Source organism: Abramis brama (genome assembly GCF_963993115.1).
Source record: "Abramis brama genome assembly, chromosome: 12".
Classification (NCBI taxonomy): domain Eukaryota; kingdom Metazoa; phylum Chordata; class Actinopteri; order Cypriniformes; family Leuciscidae; genus Abramis; species Abramis brama.
Window position 1 is genome coordinate 29515163 of NC_139974.1, and position 17628 is coordinate 29532790.

The 17628-nt window shown below is 38.3% G+C and overlaps 2 protein-coding genes across 2 annotated transcripts in view; one reads left to right on the plus strand and one right to left on the minus strand.

Moving 5' to 3' along the window:
• Positions 1–1205: 1205 nt before the first annotated feature.
• Positions 1206–2766, minus strand: ndufs6 (NADH:ubiquinone oxidoreductase subunit S6). Its single transcript, XM_084131362.1, has 4 exons — positions 2561–2766; positions 2300–2353; positions 2063–2185; positions 1206–1367 (listed from the first exon to the last, which is right to left on the minus strand). Exons 1-4 carry the CDS (start codon positions 2702–2704, stop codon positions 1299–1301), a joined length of 390 nt encoding a protein of 129 aa, XP_083987488.1. The 5' UTR covers positions 2705–2766; the 3' UTR covers positions 1206–1298.
• A 2756-nt stretch (positions 2767–5522) lies between these two features.
• Positions 5523–17628, plus strand: part of lpcat1 (lysophosphatidylcholine acyltransferase 1) — a 33461-nt gene continuing 21355 nt past the window's right edge. The window contains exon 1 of the mRNA XM_084130771.1: positions 5523–5868. Coding sequence (XP_083986897.1) covers positions 5749–5868 — 120 coding nt within the window. The 5' untranslated portion in view covers positions 5523–5748. The remainder of the gene's footprint in view (positions 5869–17628) is intronic.

Consider the following 17628-nt stretch of genomic DNA (forward strand, 5'->3'; position numbering starts at 1 on the left):
TAAAGTCGTTATTTTTTTTGGCACACAAAAAGTATTCTCGTCGCTTCATAAAATTAAGGTTGAACCACTGTAGTCACATGGACTATTTTAACGATGTTTTTCCTACCTTTCTGGGCCTTCAAAGTGTTAATTAAACAGCTGTCGATGGAGCCCCTCCTGAGCCATCGAATTTCATCAAAAATATCTTAATTTGTGTTCCGAAGATGAACGAAGGTCTTACGGGTTTGGAACGACATGAGGGTGAGTAATTGATGACAGAATTCAAATTTTTGGGTGAACTAACCCTTTAAGCCCCGCCTATCCCTATTATTAATGCGGCCCTATGTGCTTCAGAAACATCGCCGAGAGTAAAATGAACACCATCTACCCTACAGAGTCTGTCAGAGCAGGAAAATGTCAATTTAGTATGCGAACTGAAAGCTGACTGGTCTTATTTCAGTACTAGAAGACAGAAGGCTATTTGATTATGCACGAGACCTGTCAGATCATTTAGGGCACAAATGTATTACATTCATGGTATTGCACATATGCTGTCTGAACTCAGTGAACCAAACCCCAAAGGAACTTTTTATAGAATTACTCTCAAACACAAACGGAAAACATAATAACTTAAAGATATGAATAAATATGATTTAATTTAATCACTGAGGTAAGCTGAACCCGGTAGTGACATCAAAACCAGGTGTAATAGAAAGATAAGATCCAAAAATACACTGCAAACATTTGACTAGAAAGTGCTGAGGTTACATTTACATTCTAATTCTTTTAAAGGGATAGTTCACCCCAAAATCAACACAAAAGAAGATATTTTTAAGAATGTTGGTAACCAGACGGTTGATGGTAGCCATTAACTTCCATAGTAAGAAAAAAATACTATGGAAGTCAATGGCTACCGTCAACTCTCTGGTTACCAACATTCTTCAAAATATCTTCTTTTGTGTTCAACAGAAGAAAGAAACTCATACAGGTTTGGAACAACACAAGGGTGAGTAAATGACAGAATTTTCATTTTTGGGTGAACTACCCCTTTAAGTGATGATGGCAGTTTGCAAAGACCATGTGCGCCCTCTGTCCGTGAATGCTGGAATAAATCATGTGCATGATTGGCGAACTTGAGACGCAAGCTTGGAAAGGTGCAAAAGACACCAGAAAATAAAGAACTAAAAATGTAAATAAGAGGCAATGAAACGCTGCAGCTTCTGTAGTTATATTATACTAATATTTTATTTTACAGAGAAAGGAATAAGATATCTTTAAATGTGAATAATGTATACCCCACACAAACAAAAGACAGTTCTTCAGTGATGATGCTTCTGCTGAAACTGCAGCCCACAGTATCCACAAGTGCCAACTTTGGTCTCCTTGTCCTGTGAAAAGGTTGAATTAATTAATGCATGATGCAATAATAAATGTTACATCATGCAGCATGAAACAGACGATTAGTTCAACTGAATATGTGACCCTGAATAACAAAACCAGACACAAGTAGCACGGGTATTTTGTGGCAATAGCCAACAATACATTGTATGGGTCAAAATTATAAATTTTTCTTTTATGCCAAAAATAATTAGGATATTAAGTAAAGATCATGGTCCATGAAGATATTTTGTGAATTTCCTACCGTAAATATATAAAGAAATATTTTTGTGAGTGAATGCAGCACAATCACGAACATAAATGGACAACTTTAAAGGCGATTTTTTCTCAATGTTTAGATTTTTTTGCACCCTCAGATTCCAGATTTTCAAATAGTTGTATCACGGCCAAATATTGTCCTATCCTAACAAACCACACATCAATGGAAAGCTTATTTATTCAGCTTTCGGATGTTTGATGTATAAATCTCAATTTCAAAAAATTTACCCATGTGACTGGTTTTGTGGTCCAGGGTCGCATGGTATTTAAAAAAATGTGAACCATATGGAGTTAAATTGTTTGAGATGTTTCCTGGGAGTAAAACTCAAAGGGAAACATTTCTATTTTTATTTTGCTGCTTCGTTTAAAAGGTAACCTTTTCATTCCCTCTCCCACTTTCAGAAACTGTTATAAAATACATGTTTACCAAGTTGATGTAAACTTTGGGGTGGCCGAGAGCCCCTCCGCCTCCATCACAGGACACCACTCTTGACTCTACGTTTGACACTGGTTCTTCTGCAACCAAGTTGATTGCAAAGTTCTCATTCACCTGCACCAGAGATTACAAGCTCCATGAATGAACAAACTTAGACAATATTTTACTTTGGAGTAGATTAGTACAGTATTGAAATCGTTAAGAGGGTCTGTAAATAGTTATCTTTACCTCTTTTAGTCTACCGATGAATCTAGCTCTTCTCACATCATTTTCGTCATAGAGCTGCAACAAAAACAAGCAGCAAAATTAATCACTCCAGTCCCATCATAACACTAACAAGAGGCAGCAACATCCTTCATCATTCATTTGCCAAACTACTGCACAACCAATCATTAACAGCAAGATCTGAGAGTCAATTCTCACAACAAATGCTAATACTATAAACAGACGTGCATTGAATCCTTTAAAGACTGTAAGACTGTGCATCACCTGTCCCGTGTGAGTCACTTTTTCTCCATAATTAGAAACCGGTACACTGTATTGCTGGACTGGAACTACCGATAACCTCATGCTATTGAGCAGAGCCTTCGTGTTTTTACCGAAGGACAAGATCCTTGGAAAGGTGGCTGCCATGTTTGCCTGTAAGTATTACCCAGCAGCCTTTGCTTTGCTTTGCTTTGCTTTGCTGTGTGTATAAAAACTCTTCATGGTTCACTGCTGGCCCCTGCTGGTCGAAAACAATTGAATTAATTTATATTTCTTTGATTTGTGCATTTAAACAATTTCCCTTTACAATATATAATGAACACTTATTTAGAAAATCCACTCGTTATTTTTAAATAACAAAACAACATGTATAACAAAACTTTATATTATTCACAAGTTTGAGTCCTCCTGGTTCCAATAAGAGTACTGTGCGCATGCGTGCGTTATGACTTTCCTGAAAGTCATTACGTCACAGGAACTTGTACACTATACAGTTTCCGCACGCTTGAAGCATGCTACCTTAACATCGATGCATTTGGGAATAAATTGATTTATACACGTTTCTATCGGTATATTCAGACAGGTACGCGATGCTTATGTTTTTGTTTGTATGTCTGACCGTAATCATTGTATTGAAATCAAGACATTTATATGCCGTTGAAGAGAGAGTGTTCAGTTTAACAAGCTAACGTTAGTTAGCGGTCCTCTAAGCACTCAGTCTATTTTTTTTATGCCAACTTTGTTGTAATGACGCCCTCTACATAACACTCTCAGGAAATTCATATGTGTGGAAATGGGGTTAGTCCGTATTAAATTGTAGCATGCAGCTTTGAATACGAATTAAAAGGACAGAATGAAAATTAATGCCAGTTGTAATCTAGCAATCTAGCTATTAGTTTTCAAAATACCAAATTAATCAGAGATGATAACTTGAACGTAACATTTCAATTTCTCTTTATTTTGACAAATAAATGACAATCTCTCATTCCCTGTACCTGTCCTCAGACCATAACTCAGTACTGTTTATGGGTTAAAATAAGAAAAGAAACACTACTACTATGTTCAGGCAGTATTTTCTAAACTGTCTTTTGTAAAGTTTCACTGCGTTGTCACTTCGCCATCAGATATAATTGATATTTGAAATCATTTACAAAATATGGTCATACAAATAGATAATATAAGTCATCAGTCATCCAGAAGGTAAGTAATTGTGTATTTTTTTGTCGAAACCATTATAATATATAATATATTGTTATAAGTACATAAGAAATTGTTTGACATTTTTAGTAATTTCCTTCATTTTAAGTAGATCATACTAGCAGCTAGCAACAGGTACTGTTTTTAATGTATGATGCAAAATATGGTAATTTTGTCAATTGAGTTTAAATGATGCTGGTCACACACCTAAATGTTGTATTTTCTGTTTCACTAGGTGTTGACACCATGGCACCTCTATTGCTCTCTTGTCTTGTTGGTTCCTTGACTCGGCAGATGTCCCAAGTTGCCAGATGTGCTGCGTCCTGCTCCTTACCTGCAGTAGGTCCACAGAGATGTATCTCCACCATCACAGTTGCAACAATGCAGTTTAGGAGATTCCTAAACCCAATGTGCAAGCCACACACAGCTTTTCTCTCACCCCTGCTTGGACAATGCCAGCAGCTCCTGTGTGTTCAACCATCTGCTGGCATGAAGACAAAAACAGCTCTTAAAAGACGCTGTAAAGACTGCTTTTTCGTTCGCCGCCGTGGAAGGTTGTTTGTTTTTTGCAAGTCCCACCCCAGACACAAGCAGCGGCAGGGGTGAATTAATGAAGACCTCAATGTGTGTTTTCATGCCACTGGCTGTTTCTCAAATGAAGACTTGAGAATCACTTGTCTTGAATGATGTATTTGAGCATGTAAAGATCATAGAGTTTCTAATAAACATTGACATCCGCATCTGGAAAGATTCAAAGGTTTTGAGAATTATTCACTTTTTTCCCCCCTCCATATGTCCAGGAGAGTAGCAGTTACCTAAACCTAATTCAGACCTTAAATATGCATGTAAACCCACTGAATATTATAGAGGTTGCTTATTAAAAGTAATTCAAATTAAACTTTTGCCAATGAATCATGCACAGCTATTTGTAAACTGGTTTGGTCTGGCAAGCAAGTTTTAAGGAATAGTTGGCTGATGAAATGTCAAAGTACATAACTAGAAAACATGCTTGACTTTTCCAGGTCCAGAATATTAATAATAAAAATGAAAAGATCTCTTGATATTTCCTGTTTGTTCATAACTGCAAACTGAATTTATGAGGAATAATATATTATTCCAGTTAGCAGGAATTTATTTGTACAGCAGGGGGCGATGCTACATTCATGAGGCTGCAAGCGATTTGATTCAAATGTTTCTTGCATAATTTTGTCTTTTCTTATTGTAGCCTATATAATAAGTTCTAACATGCGCACTTCTATTCTCAGAATTTTATATAAAACGCTTTCAATGGAGAAGCATGAATGGAAACTAGTTTGAAAACATGATGCATAAGAAAGGACAACTGTTAAGCTTCAAATTATATGTAGAGCTAAATAACATGATTCTTGTTTGAGCTCTGAACGCTGTAATGATCACCATTCACAACACTCCTCAGCTGTGGCCGACTATGGAAAGTTGTTATGTTTACAAGATCCCAGCGGGTTAAACACGTGCATGTAAATGACTCTCTAGGCAACAGAGCTGGAACTAAACTGTTATGAAAAGCACCGAGAGTGCCTTGTTGTTTTTGGTTCTTTGTTTATTTTCAGCTGTAGCCCTACTGTCAGTAAAAAAAAAAAAAAAAAAAAAAAAAAAAAACGGGGGAAAAATGACAAATTATACCAAAAACAAGGGTGAGTAGATCAAGTAATTGTTCAAATAACACATCCTCCAGTCCATATCGTTAGAAAAACCCAGTGTTTGGATGATGTCAGAACTTGCGTCTATCACGCATGCGCACAATTAAAACGAGCATGATGCTGCCCGCTCGGTAAATTACAGGAGTTGACAGCGTCAAAAGAGAAGCCGAACGCTGGTTGTTTAAAACCGACCTGAAGCGCACGTAAGACCAGGACAATCAGAAAAGTTCTTTAGTATATAAGAGCAGCACCGCGCGGACGCATTTGCTTTTCCTTTTATTATTATTTTTAGAGATACATGTTTACTCTTTCAGCATGAGGATCCCTAACAGAAAACTACACACGGCGGTGGACGGAGGAGACTCGGGCGTTTCAGCACACTTCAAAAATCCTTTCGTACACGAGTTGAGATTTACTCCTCTGCAGAAACTCAAGGTAAAGTAACCGTAAACTATAAACCACGATTTAAAATTTTCCTCCTCACTGAATACATCCGCTGAAGAAAGAGTGAAACGTTTAGCAGGAGTTATGATTGCTATTTCACGTTACAGCACGCGGGATGTGTTCTGTTTAGGCTCGTCGTGCGTCATCTGCCAAAAATGCAGAAAATCTTCCTGAGTGTCACCAAATCGACAGACTGGTTAAAATTTTTAGGCAGGTGTAGATACTCTGCAGGTTAAATGTCAGAATTAGTTGTTGTTTTACTTGCGTTATTTCTTAGGATACAGTTGCATGTTTGTTTGTTCTTTACAGTTGTGAAATCTATATTGTTGTTAGATTCAAAAGTGCTGTTCTAACGTTACAAGGGGTTTGAATCCGGGTTTAGCCTTCCTTGTTTGAAATACAGATTTACAGATAAGTTACATTTTTTTTCTGTTACTCAGTTTGTCGTTATTTCAATGCTGTCCAGAATGTATTTCCGTTATGGAACAGCCTGTTGTTATACTCAATTCAATTCAATTCAATTCAATTCAAATTTATTATAGCGCTTTTCACAATACATATTGTCTCAAAGCAGCTTTACAGAAAGTGCATTTCAGAAATGTACATAGAACTGTTCAGAAATGTTATAGTATGAATCACTGAGTGTGTGTTGGTCATGTTTGCCTGGCTGCCCACCCACCGGGTTTGGGTCTGTAGCAAGATCAGAATTGACAAGGGATCAGGGCAACCAGGGAGCCAGTTCTTGGGATCTAAAATGAAATTAAATAAATAAACAAACTCACACTGGTGTGTAGAAAAAGGCATCTTTTATAATCTAAATCTCACACAAAGCTGTTTTTAAGATGATTATTGTCTTTTCTTACTTTGTGACTTAACTAACCAAGCATGCCCATAGTGCAGAATATCTTTTTTTCATTGGTATTCTGATATCACTTGCGTGAAAAGCGTTATTTATTTCCTGGCACTGGGTCACCATTGTCCTAGAAAAGCCTGGAAATATCAGGCAATTTCAAAAGTGTGATTTTTAGGCTGGGAAAAGTCATGGACATTTCTATAGTAAATACAGCCTTTGCATCACGTATTTCTTCAGCTAGAAATGACTCTTTGTTCATTAAACTTATTTTCGCAAAATTTATGGTAACTTAGATCCCTGATATGCAGATCAGGGATAAAATCAACTTGTATTATGCACAGTAGCACCGAAAAATAAATACTCCTTAAGCATTTGTGTTTGTTTTTTGTAGTTGAGTAGTGTTTGTTGTAAAGCTGAACATGCCACGACACAGGGTGAATGCTAAAATGAATAATCCCTTTGCACCTGGATTAATATTCTCATATTTTATTGATATGTTATATTACCAAAGGCTTTTGCCCTTGCTGGCCTTGAAAAGGGAATATTAAGCTTGTTTTAATTTGTTGTAGCTAACTGCATGGATTGACTGAAGCATGATTATGGGATGTGTATCCATCCAGTTCTAAGTGATTATGGGGTTTGTGATGTTTTGTGTTTTTAGTAAGTTTTTTTAAAAACTTTTGGGTAGTTTAAGGTTGCCTGATCCATACAGATCATAGATCAAAGTTTATAGTGCCATTCAACGATCAGGCACAACATTAAAACCACCTGCCTAATATCGTGTAGCTCCCCGTTATGCTGCCAAAACTGCTTGAGTCATGGACTCCACAAGACCTGTGAATGTGTCCCGACTCCTGTGGCACCAAGTCATTAACAGCAGATCAGTCAGTAGTCCTCAACCTGCGACCCGTCACTAATGCAAATGCGATGCACGATTTGCCGACCACATTAAAAAAATTACTCCGTCTCGTCTTCTGTCCAACCATGCCGCACCTTTTTTAAAGAATGATAGACTTTTACATACGCCAGCTGACCTGTAAATGTGGAAAAACGGGTTCCATTGCAGTTTTGCGAAATATTGCTTTTTCATGTTGCTTTTTCGTTTTGCCTGAAAATCCACCTCATGCGAGCATAAAACAACCTTTGTGCGATATATGGTTGTTTTTGTGAAATTGACGTTTCCATTTGCCGTATTTTCAATTCGCAAGTTCAATTTGCACAATTTGAAGGGTAATGGAAACGCTGCGAGTTGAGCCTTGGTTGCCCATGACCCTCACACCGGTTCACCGGTTGTCCTTCCTTGCACTGCTTTTGGTAGGCACTAACCACTGCATACCAGGAACACCCCACAAGACTTGCCATTTTGGAGATGTTCTGACCAGTTGTCTAGCCATCAATATTTGTCCATTGTCGAAGTCATTTAGACATTTTTGCTTGTCCATTTATCCTGCTTCCAACACATGAAATTCAAGAACTGACTGTTCACTTGCAGCTCAATATATCTCGCCTATTGACAGGTGGTGCTGTACCGATATAATCAATATTATTAATTTAAAGTCACCATGAAATCAAAATTAACATGACGATTCTTTTTTTCTTTTTTTACAGAATGTTGCAGTGTTTATTATGAATGATTTATCCGTCACCCTTGCACATCATTATTTAAAAAAACAATAATATGCCCTCGTAATCTTTAAAGGGGTCCTATTATGCCCTTTTACAAAGTCTTGATTTTGTTTTTGGGGATGCACTAGAATATGCTTTCATGCTTGATTGCTCAAAAAACACAGTTTTTCACATATTTTACATTACAGCACCTCTCTCCTCAGTCTGGCTTGAACGCGCTGAACAGTTCCTGTTTCGATGAAGCCCCTCCTTCTGAAATACACAATGTGCTGCTGTGATTGGTTAGCTGGCCCAGTGTGTTGTAATTGGCACCACTTAGCGGAGAAGCGCATTCGGAAATGTAACGCGTCCCTTTACCGTAAACGAGTTTCATCTGCTCAGGTGTAAATATTAAGGATGCCATCAATTTCAATTCAATTCAATTCAAGCCTGAATGTTAACTAACAAGAGGATCGTCCAGAACTAATTCATGCACGGACTTTGCACGCATGGATTTCACAGGACATTTCAGAGTGGTATGTGTTTTTTTCCTCTTTTTTTTCTTTTTCTTATACATTTTAGATACAATGTTATCCACCATTTAATCATGATAATTTTCGGGAAACTATGGTAATACAAACAGTAATCGATCACAAAATCATGGTTGTGCTCTCTTAGGTTATGGAAGCAGTCCTCTGTAAAATGTGCAGCACAGAGATAAATGTTGGGGTTATAATGTTCAGGAACAGTGTTTAAAATAAATTTTAACCACCCTAAGTTCGTCAGCCTTAGGAAGGTCAAACATTTTGGAAAAGGGGTTGAAAAAACAGTGTCTTTTTGACATAGCAGTAGCTCAACCAGGCCTCAAACCTTTTTTTGCGTAGGGGGTCAAGTTGACCTGGCATGCTGTGATTTTTTTTTTTTTATATTTTTTTTTTTTTATATATATATATATATATATATATATATATATATAATCAATGAAAACATTTTTTTATTTAATATTTCATGAATTCTTTAAAACAACTTGTTTCACACCCGCATCAATGTAATTATCATATTTCTTGCTTATAAGATTGCTTGCTTAAAAGTTTTTTATTTTTTATTTAATTTTTTTAAATCACTACCCCAAGAATGCATAAAGGGGGTCAAATTGACCCTTATTTGTTTCCTATGGAATTTTGACTCAATCTAGTATAAAATCCTTCACAACTGACTGCAAACTGGCATTCAGATCTGGGTCAATTAGTTAGCAACGCCAAACTTCCTACAATCCAATGAATTCCCAATGACAATCTCAAGTCTCGTCCTACATTTTATTTTCTCATTCCAGAATCTATTTCACTTGGATATACTTCTATAAAAGGGAAGAAAATACTATCACAACTTCCGTTTGTCCTGCTCTCCGTTTAACTGTCATCTCGATCCTCTCAGCTTTTCCTGTTGTTTGTGGGGAATAGAAAGCAAATACATCAGTTGCTATCAGGCAGGAAATCCACCAGAGCCACTGATTTGATAATAGATCCACTTATCCTCACATTTCAGCAGGTAGATAGAGGGGACAAGTACGGTCACATTTCATAAATCTGATGAGGTCAGATAATTGGTTACTAGGAAATAGTCCAGTGTCTGATCTCTCTCTCTCTCTCTCTCTCTCTCTCTCTCTCTCTCTCTCTCTCTCTCTCTCTCTCTCTCTCTCTCTCTCTCTCTCTCTCTCTCTCTCTCTCTCTCTCTCTCTCTCTCTCTCTCTCTCTCTCTCTCTGGTTCCATTAGCCCACTGTTATTTTCTAATATAGCATTCTTAAAAAAAAAAAAACAGCAGTTTGAAGGATCCAAAATAGGCAGTGATGATTCACCTGATTTCCATATGCATCAGACTCAAAGATAAATGGACCTTTGTGGTATTATGCAAGATATTTTTAATAGGCCTTAGGGTTAGAAACACTATGAAAAACCACAACATCTATTTATAGCATTTACTTGCCATATTGGAAATCTGTGAAAGTAGGTGTATCACCTACTTTTCTTTGCCGCCTCTTGTAAATGAGAGGAAACTTATTCAGACATCCATTCTAGAGAGCTATTGGCATTAAAATGTTATAAGCCTTGCTGACAGTCAAAGTGGCAAGCTGGTAAAATCAATGAAGACCAATAGAAAGATCATGAGTAGGCTTGGAAAAACATTTGCATGAATGCTCCATCACGGAAACCCACTCTTGCTCACTCGGGTTTCTGTTGTTTTTGATGGCATTGCTTCATGCACGCGTCACGACAAGTGTTCCTTTAGTGCTTTTTTTATAGTTGCGTAATGTATCTGTGAGCAACTATGGTCAAGACAAGCAGAATTCTTCAGATTCTCTGAAACTGCTCTAGCTGTAACATGAGCTTCTTCACTTTACGGTGTCTGTATTCATTGTAAGTCTCATTGTGTTTCCTGCAGTGAGTATAAGGCTTATGTTGTGGCACAGTGGGATCCAGGGATCAAATTTGAATTAGGAATAACAAATTTTAAAAAGTTTATAATAAAATCCAAAGTATTGTACCTAACAGATGAAGTTTGTGAAGATAAGAGTATAGAGAAAGAAGGGCAAAATAAGTAAGATCTTTGCAGAATGAAAGGAGAGGTAGAAGAGACAAAGCAAGAGAAGCAGCAGAAGACATCTGTAAGTGTAGGAAAAACTTACATCTCACTTTACGATCTGTTGTTGGTCTGATAAGAAAGCTCAAACTGAATTATCCATTGTGTCAGTATTAATATATGTCTTCCTGCTAAAGGGTCGTGAGAGGTCTTGCAGCTTGCAAGAGAGACACAGAAATAGATGCAGGAGGTGTGGTTTTAACACCTTCTGAAACAAAAGAAAGCAAAGCTTGCACATTTCAAATATCAAATCTTACGTTACAAAATATTGCAGGAAAGGTGCATCTAGTATCACGAATCACAAATTCTGAGAACATCGTCACTTAATCAGTACTTGGAAGGCGTCCAGTATTTAACAACATATATCAAAATATATCTTGTCATATAGGAACTTTTGCAGAACATTTGAATATAAGAGTCATATCCTCAAACAGTATTACATTGATAAAATGAAACAGAATAATCATAAACGAGTAACAATAAATCATAAATGAATGTATGATAAAAATAAATGATATAAATAAAGACATTATCATAAACATTGACCATTTTGGATGCACCAGTTGTTAGATAGGAATGCATGATATGTCGGCCTCCATATCGGTATCGCCCTATATATGTTCATTTTTAATGTTATCGGTCAGATAAGAAGATTTGGCTGATATCTTAAAGCCGATAAATAGGCTAATGGATTGTTTCTTTCAGCTGAGACACTTTCGGATGCGCACTGTTCGCCATGATGGTTTTGAATTGTTTGAAATATGATTATAATTTTATTTGGTAAGGGAAGTTGGCCATAGGAGTGTACTTGCACTGGTTCAAACTAGGCTACTGTACTTTTTTTGTTTGATTTATGTTGAAGTGCTTGGGACATGGCTTTTAATGGTGAGACTTTTGTTTTTGTAATCAGGGCTCTCAAAAATTATATACAAATTTGGATTTAGATTTATCGGCCAATATCTCGCTTTCAAATATAAAGAATTGTCGGTTAGCGATATCGGCCAAAATGTTCATGGGTGCATCCCTATTGTTAGAGATAACGATTGATGGTGATCCGAAGCGAATGTGGAGTAAGCAAGAGCTGTAGGGTCTCCTCAACCGTACGTGGCTGTGAAGTGCTCACAGCGAGAACTGATCTTAGTTGATGCTCTCTAGAATGATTTACTAGAGTCATTTGCCTTGTAAACATGCATGATTGAGATGGCATGGCAAGCAGTGTAATTGACCAAGACAGACCCAACAGCTTCCTGCTGTCTTGTCTCCACACACTCTTTTAGTGGTATAATGTGATAGTTTACAAAGCAGATTTGGGTTCTGGCTTAGTTAAATGATCATCTGGGAGTCATTGAGTTTTGTAAGGGCCTCAAGCTCCTACAATGCTTAGCCCCTACCTATATTACATAGTCGGACAAGTGAAGTCTGTTGACATGAATGTGGTTGAGCAGGTTTGAGCATATTTTAAGTATGCTTTATCTTGAAAAAAGTCTCAATTAAAGGTGCTCTAAGCGATGCCGGGAGACATAACTTCTTGTTGACATTCGAATTGTTGTCAAACAAAACGGAGGCTAGCTAGACCCTCCCTCCTCCTCATCCCGTCTCCTCCCTCCTCCCCTCCCTTCCGGCATAAAGGAAAGTCAAAGTAGTCACTACAAAGTTAAGTTTTACTGATACTTCATTCAATGTGTAATATCGCCAAGTTAGATAAATGGTTTTATATATTGCAGAACAGAATGCAGAAAAAGAGAAACATTATCTTAAAATCGTTTCGCCACCTGAGGTTATAGGTGTCCACCGGCGTCATAAACAAATTTAGTCAAAGTTGTCAATAGCCTATAAATGAACATTCAAATTCATGACAAACAGTGGGTGAAAACAATCATTCACACAAATTGTCGCCCTACTGTGAATTTGCTTGATCATTTACAATAGAGATTGATCGCTAACGTTAGCTGCTAGAAACATACATGTTGTATTCATAGATATCATATAATAAAGGCTAGATGTCTCGTGCGCGCTGCTGGCCAATGGAGGTCGACGTCCGCACATGGCGGCCATCTTACCACAGGGTGCTCGCTCACTCGTAACATGGTGCATGTACTTTTAAATAACCATAACTTGCTCAATTTTCTACTGATTTTCAAACGGTTTGTTTGTTATAAACGTCAGAGATGGTAGTTATGATACTGCATACATATGAATAATTATAACAATGGACTTCCATATGAAAGAATTATAGCCACTTTAATAACGTTTGTAAGAAACCAAACTGTTTGTAAATCCGTCAAGATTTCAGCGAGATAAGAGGATTTGTGTGCGTGCTGATCACTCACCTTAATTCACAGCTTCCCTGTGGTAAGATGTCTGCCGGTGATGCCGGAAGTGACTCCGCCTTAAGACATCTAGCCTTTATATGGATATCTATGGTTGTATTCACCAAAGTTAACGCTGACTGCATAGCTCTAGCTAATTACATCCTTGTGTTGGTTTGGCGAACATGAACGTCAGTTTAGAAAGAAAAATGAATTAACCCACCTGTCCAGCAAAAGCAGAGCAACTGAATGTCGGATTGGAATCCCTTCTGCCGGCGGAGTTCTCGCCACCTTTCGAAGGTTTTTCCAATGTAAATTCGGTACTTCGCGCGTTTCTTATCCTTGTCCCTCTTCTTTGCAATTTGTTCATCGGAACGTCGTCTCTTTGGTCATGTGTCGGCCATAATTCAAACTTCCCTCTTCATGCTTCTCTCTCCTCCACACGCTCCACACCCCCTTCTTGTGTACGCGCACTAACCCCCCAAACCCCACCCTCAAATACTTCTTGTCGGTGATTGGCTGGAGCACTGTTTGTTGTGTTTCGTGGTGCAGGTGAGCCCAGTTTGTTTTTGTTGCCGTTTGTGGAGCCTGTGGTGTCTAGAGAGACCGCGTTTTTTTACAGTGTGTTCAGGGGACAGGCAGCTAGCGGATAGTGAGGAGATGTTTGCTGTATGTGACAAAAAATGTTTTGGCCTAAAAAACACGTGGCACCGCTTAGAGCATCTTTAATATGGCCATGCTTCTCTCAAAATGAATTTGTTCTCAACATTCATTACACCAGAATAATAATGACAAATATAGTGCAAATATAGTTAAAATAAACATTATGTATTATGTCAGAAAGATCAGTAAATATTTTTATGACATTATGGGCCCTATCTTGCACCCAGCGCAATTGACTTTGTACACCGACGCATGTATCATTCCTATTTTGCACCCGCGCAAAGCGCGCTTTTCCCTCCACAGAAGCACGTCGCTAAACTAGGGAATGAACTTGCGCTCCCTGGGCGGTTCAGCGCAAAAAAAGGAGGCATGTTCCGACGCAAACGTTCCTTCATGCTATTTTGCAGGTTTAGAAAACAATTGCGCCACTAACCAGGAAAAAATAGTTTAAAGTCAGTGGCGCGTTGCGCATGTTATTCATATGCTATTTTAAGGGCGCATGCTTGGCCATAATCAATGTAGCGTGTGCACAACGCGCATACACTTTGATTCTCTCATCTACACAGAAGCAGCAGTTTTCATTTTTGCAAATCATACATTATTACGATAGATAGATAGATAGATAGATAGATAGATAGATAGATAGATAGATAGATAGATAATTTATTATAAAAGCATACATCTAGCTTACACATTTACCCAAATTATCATACGCCTGTTTAACCGAAGTTAATTTGGGTGGGTTTCTCCATTTCAATGTAACTTCTCTCTTTTACGGCCGTGACGAGAGCGTTGCTCTCCTTGGCTGTGAACCGCTCCTGGCGCACGCCTGGCAAATCCGCCGTTACAATAGCAATCCGCTATGGAAAAAGCGTGTCTGCTCTTAAAGGGAATGTGAGATGACGCTCTGATTGGTTTATTTCACGTTACGCCCAAACCACACCTATGAATAATGAAGCTACTTCAGACCAACCCATTTTAGATTTGCGCCTGGCGCAAGAGTCATTTATCCCGCCGGGAAAATAGCAACAGCGCCCAAGACCCGCCCACAAAGTTACTTGCGCTTTGCGCTTGACACTTGCGTTTCAGATCGTTAAAATAGGGCCCTAAGACTTTTATTCAGCAAGGATGCACTAAATTGATCAAAAGAGGCAATAAAGACATTTACAGTGTTGCAAAAGATTTTTATTTCAAATAAATGGTGCTGTTTTTAACTTTGTTAATCAAAGAATCATTAAGCAGAAACATTAAGATGCACAACTGTATGATGATGATAATAATAAATGTTTCTTGAGCACCAAATCAGCATATTAGAATTTTTTTCTGAAAGATCATTTTTTTTACCATTACAGGAATAAATGACATTTTAAAATATATTCAAATAGAAAAGTTATTTTAAATTGCAATAATATTTCACAATATTACTATTTTACTTTATTTTTGATCAAATAAATGCAGACTTCTTTTATAAAAAAACATGTAAAACTCTTACTGACCCCGAACTGATTGTTAGTAAACGTGTTTAATATTTACATTAAAAAAGAAATGTAGGCCTATCTATTTATAATGTATTTTGGCATGTGGCTTCATGTGATTGCAATGTGACTTGAAGGGAGAGCTGAATTGCTGAGCTCGTGCAAACATATCCACGTTGTGTGTTTATTTTGTTGTGTTTATTTTGTATATTAATATATTCATCTAAATGCCACTCTCAGCAGCGTGGGTGACGTCGTGATGTTGGCTAACAGTATACCGCTGCTCAGGTATTTTCAACTTCTTTTTACTCCCAAGCGAAGAGCAAAAAAAAAAGTTTGCCATGAGTATACCAAGGCCTTAAGGGTGGTTTCTTTTTACTCGGACCAGTAAGCAACCACCTTGAATACCCTGAGAAAGCCATAGCAACCACTCATAACACCTTAACAACCTTGAGGTCAGGCTCTTGCGTGGGCTTCATTGTGACTCTAAGTAGCTCTTAACCCTTCTCAAAGACACAAGCATCGTCCACCTGCTCTTTTACAGCACTGCTAAAAGCATCAGATGCAGGTTAGGGTGAAGATGGGCTTCTTAACCAGCACATCCCCCTCGTGTTCCCTCAGGCTGAAGCAGATGGAGAGTAGACATGAGGGGGAGGCTGTTAACAGGACCCTATAGGCTGGGATCAGGGCTGCGCCTCTCACTCCTGGGACATTATATAGTGGGTTGGGGTGGGGAAGGTCGAGACCGGGTTATAATTCTTGTTCTCAGCAAATGATTTTAGCTCTTTATTCTGTTCGAAAAGTAAGTATGTGTTTTTTTTTTGTTTTTTTTATTTTTTTTAAAATCCCATAGGGAATAAGTGCTTTTGTATGTAGTCTTCACTTATAATACATTTTACACTAGCTCCTTCTAGCTCTTTGCTGCTCCCTCCCTTTCCCAAGAGAGCCATTGCCTCAGCCTCTAGCTCAGTTTAATCTATCTGTCAGGGCAGACTGCAGGAGTTGACAGCAGCTCTAGATAAATATATAAATACTAAACCAGCCACGCAGTTCATCTCCTCCTAATGGAGGCGACGCGTGAGCCCATACACTTTTAATCACCACTCAGAGAGATGCTCCGCTCCAGCTCTGATCTCACGATGACACCCTTAGCCCGTTGTGTCATAGCTAACTGCTAGTAAATTTAACAAGATGGGTGTCATTTTCCAAATTCGTTGTTTGTGAATGAGAGACACACAGGAATAACCTTATTTTAGGCTTAACAAATGGAGCAGTGGTCAAGGACGCTTTTCGTGTCTCGTGTCACAGTCGATTTTTCTTGGAAATTGGAAGCACATACTCTCAGGCAGATTAAATATTCATTAACCATTCCGGGTCTTAATGTGAGCTCGTTCCTGTCTTCTACTTTGTCATTGGTTCTTGCTACAGTCTAACCAAAAAAAAAAAAAAAACCTCAACTAGCTTTTAGCTGCAATCAACAAAGTTTTTGTCCATATATTTTTTTTTACTCCAAGCTTCAACAAGATTGGTTCTCAACGTGCTGTTTTAGCCCTCTAAATTCTATTGTGTTCTCAGATCTAGGAGTTGGTTGAAGCTTTTTTTTATTTTTGAATTAAGTATCTTTATTTTGCATGTTTATTTTTTAAATTAAAGCAAACAACATGAGCCTGGTTAGTACCTGGATGGGAAACCTCCTGAGAAAACCAGGTTGCCGCTGGAAGAGGTGTTACTGAGGCCAGTAGGGGGTGCTCACCCTGTGGTCTCTGTGTGTCCTAACGCCCCAGTACAGTGACGGGGACACTATACTGTAAAAAAGTACCATCCTTCAGATGAGACATTAAACTGAGGTCCTGACTCTCTGTGGTCATTAAAAATCCCAAGATGTCCTTCGAAAAAGAGTAGGGGTGTAACAAATTTGCCCATTGGCCCCTGTCCATCATGGCCTCCTAATTATCCCCATACATACTGATTGGCTTCATCACTGTCTCCTCTCCACCAATAAGCTGGTGTGTGGTGGGCGTTCTGGCGCAATATGGCTGCCGTCGCATCATCCAGGTGGATGCTGCACATTGGTGGTAGAGAGGAGATTCCTGTAAAGCTCTTTGAGTACCCAGAAAAGCGCTATGTAAGGGATAATGTAGAGTGAGGCGGTTGTTATAGCGAATACAACCCCGACAGGCTGATCAGGACCCCGACTCAAAGCGGAGG